The 13941-nt window shown below is 38.4% G+C and overlaps 1 protein-coding gene across 7 annotated transcripts in view; it reads left to right on the top strand.

Annotated features, from left to right (window-relative positions):
- SMARCA2 (SWI/SNF related, matrix associated, actin dependent regulator of chromatin, subfamily a, member 2) overlaps window positions 1-13941 on the top strand; it is a 120543-nt gene that overhangs the window by 77520 nt on the left and 29082 nt on the right. For all 7 annotated transcript variants that reach the window (XM_030005659.2, XM_030005658.2, XM_030005661.2 and 4 more), the window contains 2 exons: window positions 643-720; window positions 7216-7434. In XM_030005659.2, the coding sequence (XP_029861519.1) occupies window positions 643-720; window positions 7216-7434 (297 nt within the window). The remainder of the gene's footprint in view (window positions 1-642; window positions 721-7215; window positions 7435-13941) is intronic.

Raw genomic sequence — 13941 nt, 5'->3', positions numbered from 1 at the left:
ACTCTGATTGTGTTAAAATGGATATCATATCTGATCAGCTTTAACATTTTTAGTTGAGTTCTACAGTTCTAAATTGTTTTTCCAAGGACTGCTTCTGTTTTTATGAAATAATTCAATTTGTCTGAAGTCACAGGTTCACATCTCAATTTCTAAGCAGATAATGGTCAAGAGAAAGAGGGATTTAGCAGGGTTTTTTTCTAGTATAATGACACGTTTCATTTTTTTTTATGTAACCAGGGCTTTTTTATTCTTGCATTGACAGCAAAGACCTCATAATGCAGAATGGTATTTCTGAGGGAGTACTGTAGAACAACAGAACGGAAATGCATACATTTTAACTGAAGCACTAACTGTGCTTCTGACCCAGGAAAACCACAACCCAAAATTTCCTGGTTGCGTATTTGCTCATTTCCTCATTCTCAATTTATGAAGTTGGTAATAAGTCCCAATCATCTCCCTTAATTATGTCTGGTTTGCGTTACTTCTGAATTGCTGAACACACTTAAAAGTTTTAGTTTCATTTTGAGTGTTTCACACGTGTTGTGACAGAAGGAGGGTCAGTGCAACACTGACCTGATGGAGACTATTACTTCAAGTTGCATGTAGCTTCTTTCTAATATATTTATCCATCTGTGTAACCAGGAGGAAGATGAAGTTCCTGATGACGAGACTCTGAATCAGATGATTGCTCGACGTGAGGAGGAATTTGATCTCTTTATGGTAAGGATGATACGATCATAAGTAGAATACTTTCTCTAGTGTTTTTAACAAAGGCCCTCACCTTTTGTCATTCAAATTTTGGAAAACTTCATTGGAGAGATAGGCTTTATTTACTTGCATTGTTTATTTGAGGAAAGAAGAGTAGTTTACGTAAATAAAGAGTTCCTCACATGACAAAGACTTCAGAGATCCTTGCGGACAGTATAGTGGAACAGTGCCAATCTGGAGGAAGAGTCTGGTACAACCTGAGAAACTTACAGTGCAAAACTGATAGTCACAGTTTGGCTCGCTAATTCTACAACATACGTTTATTTTTCAACATTTCTTCCGACTTTTGGGCTGTGATATTGTCAAGGACAATTAAAGGATCTTAACAGGATAGTAAATTAGTAGACTGAGAGTGCTGTTTTCCTTGTGAGTTAACTGGGGTTTGCTGATGGTTTTGTCAAGGGCCCAATTAGCTGCATCTGTGCTGCTACAACTGTTGAACAGTTACCAAAGTAGGGCTAGTGACTGTAGTTCAAATGCGAGCAACGCATTTTTATTGGTAGTTCTGTTTTTGTTTTTGCTGCTACAACACTGATAGAATAATTACTAAAATGTCAGTGTAGGCATGGATCTTGCCTGTTAGTGTGTGTACAATGTGAGGGTTGCTGGAGGACTTTTGAGAGTCACTGACACAGCAACAGAAGACTTAAGTACTAAAGGTAAAGCACCATCCCCTTTGATTGTACAGAGGCTGTTTTGTTCTGCAAGGTGGAACGAGACAGACGCTTGTATGTGCATGAATGAAAGCATGTCAGGTGGTATCCACAGAAACAACCATTGACAGGACCACAGGTTTTTAATCCCTCCCCATCTTCTGCTCAAGCATTCGTCTCTAAAACTTCACTGTTACACAAGTGTGCAGGGGCCCTTTTTTTACCTAAGTGACAGTTGTTCAGGTGCACAGTTGGCAAAGGCACTATTCCCCCACATGGCCATGCCTTTTGTCATTGCTGACTTGCCAGTTTAGTCCTTTTGTGATAAGTTTCATTTAATGTTATCTCAGAAGATCTGAAATCCCTAAAGCTAGGCTATACACAAGATGAGTGCTTACAGACACCTATCTTTCTAAACTTTACTTCAGTAGTTCAGGTGTAAGGAGATTTACATGACAGAAACCGAGAGGTGGCTGTTCGATCCAAAACTCAAAAGGAATAATTTCAGCCATATTACTGACCGAAAGTACCTTGAGTTCTGTGAAAGCAGATTTGCTGCTGGAAAAAGTTTCTCAGTACTTCTTCAGACCCAGAAGGAAAGAACTAATCCATGGATTGAAAGTAGCTGATGAATTTATGTCTGTTTGCAGGAAATTTCTACAACTTCATCTTTTTGGATGAAGTTTGAAGGCTATTAACAGCCATTCAGTAAAACAGTGAGGGGACCTAGAGTGAAGACTGTTTAAGCACTGTGTGGGCTGAATTTATTTTTTTCACATTAATTTACATGAAAGTTTTTAAGGGAGAGTAAAGAGTTGGTAGTAGGTGACAAAAATGTGAAGATGCAAAGCTAACATGCTTTGGAAGCCAGGGGCTTGAAACTACTTAAGATAGAAACAGTGAAGTTAAATATTAATGGCTAAGAAATAATTTTAATAGTTAATAAAGAATTTGTTTTTCATTTTAGTAAACTGTTTAATTATAAAAGTCTGAAAAATAAGTTTGGCAGTCAGGGTTGTTTGTCTTCTTTTTGTCAATAGTCTTGCATAGTCAGATGAAAAGCACAAAGATAGGTTTGTATTTTCCTTACTTCAGTGTCCTGGTTTCAGCTGGGATAGAGTTAATTGTCTTCCTAGTAGCTGGTACAGTGCTATGTTTTGAGTTCAGTATGAGAAGAATGTTGATAACACTGATGTTTTCAGTTGTTGCTAAGTAATGTTTAGTCTAAAGTCAAGGATTTTTCAGCTTCTCGTGCCCAGCCAGCAAGAAGGCTGAAGGGGCACAAGAAGTTGGGAGGGGACACAGCCGGGGCAGCTGACCCAATCTGGCCAAAGGGGTATTCCATATCATGTGATGTCATGTCTAGTATATAAACTGGGGGGAGTGGGGGTGGGGGGATCGCCGCTCGGGAACTAACTAGGCATTGATCAGCGGGTGGTAAGCAATTGCACTGTACATAATTTGTATATTCCAATCCTTTTGTCATTACTGTTGTCACTTTATTAGTGTTACCATTACCGTTATTAGTTTCTTCTTTTTATACTCTATTAAACCATTCTTATCTCAACCCACGAGTTTTACTTCTATTCCTGATTTTCTCCCCCATCCCACTGGGTGGGGGGACAGTGAGTGAGCAGCTGCGTGGTCCTTAGTTCCTGGCTGGGGTTAAACCACGACACTCAGTGATACCTGTGCTGCCTCATTCCCTCTGTTAAGGTTGTGCAGATGTTATCAGAATACAGCAAACTGCAGTATCCAAGAAAAATGTGTTTTGGTTTGTTCATTTAACCAGGCTTAGAGGTGTAAAAGCATGTATTTTGCTTATTTAAAGTGAGCAGTTTCAAAACAATAGGCAAGAGAGCAAAGCAGTTCCCTGAGTAGCTGTTCTGTGGTCACTTTTCAGGTTGGAAGTATTCTTTGGCATAGATCCTGAGATGTATCTGTAGAGCTAAATACACTGTTAGAAAGAGGATATGTACAAGTGGACTTTGTTCCCCTGACTTTTAGAGGCTCCACATATGTAACACAGGTAAAAACTCTAGATAGCCTCAAACCTCATACTGTCCTACTTTTGCATTCATTGCAAATGATGGCACTTCATCACATAGTAAATATTCAGAGAAAAGTCAGTGTTTCAGTGTGATCTGTACAACTCGTCCTTTCATAATAGTGTGCTTCAACAAGTGTTACTCTTCCTGGAAAAATTTTTAAGTTATTTTTAATGTTATATTTACTTAAATAAAGCAGCTAACCGATACCCAACCCGTGTTGGACTAGGAATCCCTTTTCTTAGGCAAAAAGCGGCTACTCATCTCTGTAGCTCCTTGCCTCCTTTTAAATATCTTGTTTTGGCATTGCACCCATTGGGTTGCCTGTCGTCTGTCCACAGAGAGGAATCGGAGGATTCCCCAATCAAAAGGTCAGTGCGCACTGGAGTCCTTCCCGGTCCCGTCTCCTGTCTGGAGCAGCAGGACAATCTGGGCAAGGCTTAAAATGGCCATCCCATCTGGTTCACCAGAAACTGTTGTCCCACAAGTGGGATTTGATACCCGGTGTGCAATAAGCCAATCTTACACACAGAGCTGAGATATTTATTTGTTTCATGTTTGTGCAAAGATGGGTGCTAGGTGATAATTCTACAGAGCTAGCACACCACACCAAAGACCTACAGCGTATTTATTCTGTTACATGATTAGTACCCACCTAAATTTACATTCATTGGTTGGTAGTCACCATCTCATCTAGCATTGGTCAGTTAAATTTAAATTTGCCTCACTTTCTATGTACATTAGTGTCCTAGTTTCAGCTGGAATAGAGTTAACTGTCTTCCTAGTAGCTGGTACGGTGCTATGTTTTGAGTTCAGTATGGGAAGAATGTTGATAACACCGATGTTTTCAGTTGCTGCTAGTAGTGTTTAGACTAATGTCAAGGATTTTTCAGCTTCTCATGCCCAGCCAGCGAGAAAGCTGGAGGGGCACAAGAAGTTGGCACAGGACACAGCCAGGGCACCTGACCCAAACTGGCCAACAGGGTATTCCATACCATGTGACGTCCCATCCAGTATAGGAACTGGGAAGTGGGGGCGGGGAATCGCCGCTCGGGGATTAGCTGGGTGCCGGTCGGCGGGTGGTGAGCAATTACACTGTGCATCATTTGTACATTCCAATCCTTTCATTATTGCTGTTGTCATTTTATTAGTGTTATCATTATCATTATTCGTTTCTTCTTTTCTGTTCTATTAAACTGTTCTTATCTCAACCCGTGGATTTGCTTCTTTTCCCGATTTTCTCCCCCATCCCACTGGGTGGGGGGGGGGCAGTGAGTGAGCGGCTGCGTGGTGCTTAGTTGCTGGCTGGGCTTAAACCACGACAATTAGCAAGCATGCTCCTTACAGGTGTGGGGGGTGACAAGTCTTTCCAGTCTTGAATTGAGTTGGAGGTCGTGATCTTCCCCTGCCACCTTTATCTTTCCCTCAGTTTATGCTTCTTTGGCAATCATCTGGCTTTTGGAGCTTTCTGGGGCAGGATGTTTCCTTTTTATCAGTCTTTAGTTCCTTCTTCAAGGGTGTAGTCATTAGCAAAGCATGCATTGTTTATACAAAGTAACCAGGCCTGCACAATGAAGTGACTGATTAATGGTTATCCTAAATCAAGCAGTGTCACTGTGACCTAGGCATTGGCCAACATATGGCTTTACTTAGTCTACATTTTAGCTAAAATCAGATTGCAAAATTATCAGACAACTATTCAGCAGCATTTCTGCATAAAGTACTCTTAATGCTAAACTGTATAAATTACCCGGACTACAGTTTAAGTTAGTATCCTAAGAAAAAACAAATGGCTGTTTGTATCTCTTACATCTCAGATTAACTGAGAATGTCTTTAATCTTCCTTCTCAAGTGCTTTCATTTCAGAAAACAGCTGTTAAAATATACTACCTTAGTGTTCAGTCTTTGTCTTAGAGCTAGAAACATGGTCATCGGGGAAAAAAAAAAGAAGTTTCAGGATTTGCTTCATATACTTGATGTCATTATAATATGATGTCCCTGACTTCACTGAAGTTTGCTGCTAAATAATAGAGAAATCTGTCCCGTTTGGGCCTTCTCTCAGTGCAGCATGCTGGTTGCCAAGTTAGCAATAAATCAAGCCACGTGTCTGGCTTGAATGAGGCATTTTTGGAAATTAATTCAGATTGAATGAGATGTTCTTTAAAAGGTGAAATATGGAAGTCTGCTATAAAAAACTAAAGGCTATACAGCCCATTCATCATTGTCTGAGGTAATGAAGAATGGGGAAAACCCACATGTCTTTATAGTTGCTTCTTGAGTGTGGTTGGACCTGCAGACTGAAGACACACATCTTACCTTCTGCTTTTCAATGAGTTTAGAAATCAGATAGGGCACCAGACAAGATGATGAAAGACTACTTGTAAGATGCTGTGCCTGACGTAGTATTTTGGAAATGCTTGTATTTGAGAAGTGCCAAGGAGAGAAGATTCAGCATATTCAACAGTACCACCATTAAGCCTCAGTTAGTAAATTTGGCTGGTTTTGAGCTGCCCCTATAGGTAAATAATACCCCTGAATTTATGCATGTCTGTGTCTTGGCTAGGGGTGTAAAAGGATGATATGTCTAGTTGGCATCCTGCGTAAGTGCAGCATCATGCACACAAGGGAGGGGTTTGCGCATAATTGAGAATGCTTTTTACAAATGTTTACTGGCTAAAGCAGTAACCTGTTTGATGCTACAGCCAATTCTGGTGCCAGTCTATTTGTGTCAGTTTTTCAAATATGAAAATAAAATTTTTGGTGGCCACCTGTTTGTTTGCTCTGTTTAGCAACTGATTACTGAGTGTTTAAGTACTGTATGACTCTTCAAAAGAAGTCTATTCATATTATTTGATTTGGGCTACAAAAAATGCAAATGAGATTCACAGGACCATAGGAGCCTAGATCAGCATATAGCCAATAGAGAGAGGTGGATGCTTCCCCAGGAGGATTATAAAGCACCTCACTGATAAGTGTACAGTAGGTCATGGGAATGTATCCAGAGTATCCATACCTGTTTTCTGAGAGAATTACTCACCACACTTGAAATTAAGTTAAGTGATTATTTAAATTTCATCTTAAAGTCTTAACATTACCTTCTAATATTCTTAACACTTTGCCTAATCTTACCTCATATTTTTGTATGTGTTTTGATTTTTGCCTAGTACAGCAGGAAGATCAGGAAAAATTCAGTGGTTTAAGCGTGTTGACTTTGTGGTACTGTGCAGACAAGCTGTTCTCTGAATTTCTTAATTCTCTCTCTTGAGCTTTTAAATTTTCTTCTGATATTCAGGCTCACAAAACTAGTGTGTTTTCAGTTATTGTTTTTAGTTACATAACAATAGCACCTTATGGGGATGTTGTCAAGGAATGATTAGTATTTGCAGATCACATCTATGAACACAAAGAAACCATAAAACCTGTGCAAAAAAGGAAGAGAGTTATTTAACACTAACACAGCACAACAGCGTTCTTGTGATCTGCTTTGTATCAGTTAGCTGCTGTGTTGTCTCAGTTACTTCAGTAAAAGCTGGTTATGGAGTAGTGAATTTGACTGAAAATCAACCATCAAGTGTAGCTTCTTTTTATAGTTGCATTTTAGAAGTATTTAGAAGTATCGTGGAAGCAAAATACCTGTGAAGGACTTAGCCTGAAGTTTCAAGTATCATTAGATAGCCAGGAATTTTCATGGTTCACTTAATATTTGCTCTTAAAACTGTTTTATCATTTCCCAACTGCCATTGCAGCGCATGGACATGGACCGTCGCAGGGAGGATGCCAGAAACCCCAAGCGTAAGCCCCGCTTGATGGAGGAGGATGAATTACCATCCTGGATTATTAAGGATGATGCTGAAGTTGAAAGGCTAACGTGTGAAGAAGAAGAGGAGAAAATATTCGGAAGAGGATCCCGTCAACGCAGGGATGTGGACTACAGTGATGCTCTCACAGAGAAACAGTGGCTGCGGGTAGGTTGTCCCCTTTTTTTGTTTGTTTTTTACAGTTGAAATTTATTCATTTGTGGTGGTTTTTTTTTTCTTTTTGAAGACTGCACAGTTGCACCAGGGAGAGTACAATGTAGTAGTTAAGGCCTAAATATCCTTATTATCCGGCTTTTGCTGCTGTCTTGAAGGCAAAAGTAAGTTTTAAGCTGCATTGCTGAAACTTAAATCAGTGTTACTAAATGCTGAATCAGGACTATGATAGCTTTCTATTGCCACTGTTCTATTGCCATGGATCTTGACATATTTCTTACGTCTTTAGAGACTGTCATAAGTGTCATCTTTTAAGATATATGAAGAACTCTTTTATGGTGGAGGAGACCAGTGATCAGTGTATATTACAGCTTTCTGTGCTGCAGAAGCTTAATTTTATTATTTTTTTTAAATACCAGAATTTAACCCTTTTAAGAATTTGGAAACTTTCACGTAAGTCTTCTTTCTTTCATGCTGTTTCATTTCCAAGTCTGAGCATTTCTTGGCTCCACTGAGATCAAAACCCTCGACAAATGATAAAAAAATTTAAGACCTGAAAGTAAATATTTTAAACTTAACTCACACCAAATCTGTGATTTTGTTGTACTTGCGGATTCTTGGCATTCTTCTGTGAAATACACATCTAATGAATTCTAATACATGTGCCTTTTCAGAATGGTAGTAACGGGGGTGGTAAGGAGGTGAGGATTGATTGTTGGAAAGTCTTTTCAAAACCAGGAAATTTGATAATGTTATGATTTCCAAAACATATAGATAAAGTATTGTATGTGCAAAACTAGTCTACGTGGTTTGACAGAGTAAGTTTTGTCATAGAATAGCTACAGACTTAATGCCAACATGAATATACAGTGTAGTTTTTTGTGTATAATTTGCTAAAGACAGGTAGAAATCTTACCTACTTCAGTTACAAAATTGATGTTTGTGAGAGTGCTTTGTGCAATTCTATGCTAAGAGCTAATCCACATTCTGCTGCTGGGTGTAAAGCTTAGGGGAGCAAAGGTTTGAATTATACATCAGCTGTAAATCTAGGCAAGTTTGTGAAACTACAGGAGTTTGATACTTGACATTTTCAAGTAGTCAGTGGAGAAGAAAGACCTAGAAACATAAAATACTGTCTGGATTCTCAAACCATTTACCCTTTCCTACAGTGGAAGTGCTTGCAGTATAGTGTAGATCTCCTCAAGGTCATTTTAAGCTAATTATTTTTAATGATGGAACACTGGTTATGGCAACAGAGAAGTTAGCTTCGGCTTGCATGTTCTGTGTCTTGAGTTGGGTCTCATACTTCTGTTAAGTGCTTTACTGGGAGCCCTAAAAAAATAATTTAATCCATCTTCCTACTTGGGGTGGAATCAGCCAGACCTGTGTCATTTATAGTAGATGTTCATCTGATCGGTTCTTCAAGACCTTCCCTAGCAGTGAATTTAGAAGTCTGCAGGGGAGCCTTTCCGTTATATTTTATCTGAATTTTCTTGTTGGATTTTAACCCAGTTACTTCTTGTTCTAATTACTCTGGTCATGCAGAACAGGCTGCTACCTTTCTTTTTTTAATGTTTCTTTGTCATGGAAGAGTTGTTTCCCTGTTCAGTCAATTCTTAAGGTTAACAACCAGGGCTTATTCAGTCTTTTCCCATAGTTCCTGTTTTCTAGATCTCTTGATTGTTTTCACTGATTTCCCGTAGCTGTTCTGTGTGTGACTGACAGCTTTCTGCAAGTTTGTTCAAAAGCTAGGCATCAAAATTCCAGATGCAGCCTCATTTGAATAAAGAGCAGGAGTTCTTTTGCATAACTTCTAGGATACTTACACCTCCCAATACAGTATTTCATTTTCTTAACAGTAAAGGTATTGACTCATGTTAAATTTTTGATCTAGTATAAGCCCTTAATCCTTTTCTGTGGATCTACTTCCTGGCCATTTTTTCAGGAACATGTTTTGTATAGTCAATCTTTCCTTCCTAGTAAGAGGATTTAGCATATGTCCTTGTTGAATGATACCCAAGTTTTCTTCACCAAAAGTATTCTGAATTTTAAGGCTGTCCTCAGGTGAACTTCTGGTCAGTTTGGTGTTCTTTGGAGATTTAGTAGGCATACTTTCTATTCTGTCTTCCTAAAGACACAGTGCTGAAAAGCACTGGACCATTTGATAAAGAGCCATTATAAGGACTATTCTGAAAACAATTTCATACCAGTTCTACATTTACTTGATAGTAATTGTTTTCATTGTTTGGTTCTGAGACTGTTGTGTGAGGCCAGGTCAGAAACCTTGCTAGTAAAGATGGTACATATACTACCCCTTTTTCAACATGGCTTGTTACTCTTTTGAGAAGAATTAGTCTCCCTCCTTCTCCCTATTGAGTTGTTAAGCATGTTCTCAAATTAGCTAAGTTAAAGCCAAGTCAGATTGCTTCACAGTGCATTGCAGTCCCTACTGTGACTCTATTGTGTACAGATGTTAACTTACGCTTTCAGGTGGACTTGAGAGCATGTTGAAACAAATGCAAGTGTAGGAACTACTAATACTTTTTAGACTCTTTATTTAGAGGAATTATATTTATAGTGTAACACTGCTTATGGAGGTTCAGAATAAAAACTCCTTTCCATTGGGTGGATACTGAAATCTGTAAGTCAAGTTTTCTGAGTTTTTTCATGATCTTATTTTCCATGTGTGTGTAAAACAGAGTTCTTTGTCACACCTATTGGCCTCCTACCACCATCACTTTTACGTCATCTTTGAGAATTTAAGTGTTTGTCTTTCTCTGTAATGACATCTCTGGAAGATTGTAGAAAAAGCGGTAATAATCTTGCAGAACATTTTCAAGGGAATCTTTAACTATATAAACATATAAAATTGTAGATGGCTTATAAGCATTTGTATCTTGTGGCTTTGTCACTGCAACTTGTAAGGTAATAGCAACATGCATATTGCATGAACACTTCCAATTAATCATTTCCTGTTAACTTGGGATGCAGTGAACTACTTATATCAGTAAAACTGGAAACAATAGAAGAGCCAGGAAGTTCTGAATTAAGAATGGTACTTTAATTCATAAGATAACCCTTTTACTCATGTTCTGCATCATGCCACTCTCCAGAGGCAACTATAGATACTTCTGGTTTTGTTGCAGTGTTACAGACAAATGAGATTTATTTACCAGCAGCAAGGGATGCCCCTCATTTTTTCTCTTGCTGTGGCTGCTGCTAAGCTTTAGAGCTATCTTTTCATGGGGTTTTCTGGAGTAAAACTTTGCATTTCTGACTAATAAGTTGTTTTCATGATAATATCCAATATCCAGTCCTCATCCATCTCTTTTTCTTTATGTGTCTTGGGGAAGTTGACTAGATCTCTCTTCTGACGAGTTTTGCCTCAATCAGCAGCCCCAACTTGGACTGTGGGGATCAGCTACCTGCTCCTTTACAGTTATACGCTGACCCTTCTGCTGATACACCCAACACTGAAGAGTCTAGTTAAAGTCATGGCAGATCCCCACAGGATCTGCCATACACCTCAAGGTCTGTATGCATGCATGTATACTGACCAAGTATGTCAGCTCCCTCCTTGCTAGGAGGTCAAGTAGCTGAGTTTGGAAGCAGGAGACAAAGTAATTACAGAAGCCAAACCTATGGACATACACAGTGTTTGGTGAGATTGTGCTGCTGCCCTCAACAACCTGTAAATTCAGTGACACCCTCCCAGGGAAGCTAAGATGTAAGACACAGATGAGCTTCATCAGTAGCTGTCGCTGCAGCCTGCTGTTCTGTAACTGTTGGCATGACAACCGTATTTCCTAGGAAAAAAACAGGAAAGAGGAGTTTGCTTCCTGACCCTAGAAGCATTTATGTTCTGGAAGTATTTCATGCTCTAGGAGATTGTATGCATGCACCACTTCTAACAGGACTGCAAAATACTTTGCTGGATCCCATGGCAGATCATTTTCTAGGGGAGTCATCTACTAAGGACTCCATTGCTAGGGCAGGCTTCAAGAATCAGAGGATTTGTTTGAGTAGTTACAAGACTTAAGAAAGTTGCACCTGGATTCAGCTTCTCATTCAGTTTAGTTGCTGGCTAGGTGACATGACTGAAGTTTTATTGCCTAGTCATGCAGTTCATTCGAAATAGCTTTGCGTGTTGACCAGGGAAACATACTTGAGTCCAAAATGCTCAGTGTCTCATTTACCTCATGCAGACATGCAAAAGTCGACTATTGTGGACTACTTATTTTGCTGATGTAAAAATTTCAAGCATTTGGTCTGTAATTAGTCAATCTTACTGATATTTAAAAACAGAATACATACAGAATATCTGGTGAATACTGTTTAACATAATCATGACGAAAATTTTATTTGCTTTTTTGTTTATGTTTACTAACTAAGGGAATATGTTGTATAATAAATCAAAGTACCTAGCAGGAAAATGTTGGGCATGTTTTCAACTCTTTTCTCATCAGCTGGAACTTTACATAACTTTTTGATTTTACACACTGTCTAATGGTCTGTTTAAAGTTAGGTCTGGCATCAGAGGTAGTAGAGTTGGGCTGGCTTGTTACTACAACTTGACATAAATTACTAAATGTTTTTCAGTTAGGTTTGTGTTTTCTGAGAGCTTCACTTTTACATATACAACTTTAGAATCAATACTAAGAAGATATTTTAAGACATGGTTTTGTAAACTGTTATGGTGGAATTTGGTCTTAGAGTAGTCTTTGTTAGATACTGAAGTAGCTGTGTGGAAAATCAGCATTACATTTGATAACTGTTTTAGCTTCACTTTTCATTTACTGGTTGTTATTTTCAATTGTAATGCAGGTTTTTTATATAGTCTGTATTAGAGGCTGAGATTCTGTGAAGGAGGAGTATATAAATAACCTTTCACCCAGTGCATAGTTCATCTGCATAGTTCATGTACATGATACATCTCCACCCCTGGTTTTCTTTCTTCCCTACTCTATACCATTTCTGGTTACAATTGCGAAGTTTCCTGACTTGCTGCTAAACCTGTTTAACAGTCAAGTAAGTGAGTATTTGCCCAGGGCATTGGAAGAAAATTGCATTCTGATCTAAACTCTGCTCTGTAGTATTGAATTGCAGATCCAATTGAATTTTTTAAGCTGTAGGGGAAAACAAGGCACATTTAAAAGACTTTGTCACTGGAGGCTTAAAAAGTCCACCACCCCAGGGTGTTGTCCATTTTGTGACCAGCAATCATCAGGATGCCCCAGGTACTATTTTTTAATGTACAAGGTGAGGCTGATAAGTTTTATGCATGCGGAAGCTGATTTCTTGAGGGACTAGGAAGTTGGACATGACTTTAAGGCCTCACCAAGCCAAGCCATTTTTATCTTCTGAGTATTACTATCTATTTAAGAAAAGGGAAAAAATGGCTACTTTTAAGTTGCATTGAAATTAAAACCAAGGAAGCAGTTTAGATGAAAGGGGCTTTTCTTGGCTTTTGATATATGAAAGGGAATTTAAATGCATCTACCTGATAGCTTTTGTTCTCTGTTTGGCAAGATGGGTTTGTTAGTTTATAATGAAAAGAACCTGAGTTACACCCTGGATATCATTCTCAGAAGCTGGAGGTAGGATTGAGAGTATTAATTTTGGAAACTAACAAAGTACTTTGAAATGCCTCTTCAGTATTTGAGAGGTAGTCTCAGTAAGGCAATTTTTAGTGTTCCAGAATTAGTTTTTGTGTGAGAAGGACCTCTAGTCAGGAAATCTGAACAGCTGTTTCAGAGGAATACCTATCAGTAAAACATCTTGCCATATTTTCATAAGATTCTTTTTTTTCAGTCTGTGATTTTATCCATATGATGTTACATGTAAAGTAACATAACAAATATTAACACAGTTTCAATTGCAATTGTACATATATTCTCCTCTAGAAAACATTAGAATAATACTGTCATATAAACACCTTCCTGTATTTTTTAAAAATGTGAGTGGTATTGTTAACATTAGACTAAAATAAATGGCATTTTCTTTGAAATAGCTGTACTTTCTGACATACCAAGTTTATATAGCCTGGCAACCATGAGTTAAAACTCTGGGTTTCAGGCTTTGTTATATTATTATTGTTTCAAGTGCAATATTTTGCATGAAAAAATTAGGCCCTGTGGTTAAGATGCCTGAAATACTCTTCACGTGGAAGGTCAAAATTCAAATCAACTCCCAAAACTGAAACACAAACAACTATTACATACTTCACAAAATCCACAAAAAAAGAAGGTCTGCATTAAAAGTTTAAAACATTACTGTTGCTAGGGACATTTGGCAATAGAAGGAGAAGCAGCAAACATTTTAATACTTAGGTCCACTGCATTGTTACATTCTCTGACATGCCTTGACAGTAATGATGATAGGTCATATGTAGTAGGTGACCTTTTGTCACCTATCAAACTTTTGAATAGAAGCAATAAATTTTCCTATGTTGATTTGGATTTACAAAACGGTTAAGAAGTTACCCATACCTTCCCAAGTGTA

The sequence above is a fragment of the Aquila chrysaetos genome, chromosome Z (genome assembly GCF_900496995.4).
Source record: "Aquila chrysaetos chrysaetos chromosome Z, bAquChr1.4, whole genome shotgun sequence".
Classification (NCBI taxonomy): Eukaryota; Metazoa; Chordata; class Aves; order Accipitriformes; family Accipitridae; genus Aquila; species Aquila chrysaetos.
Note: the sequence above shows the minus strand (reverse complement) of the source record. Positions and strands in the feature narration are given on the sequence as shown.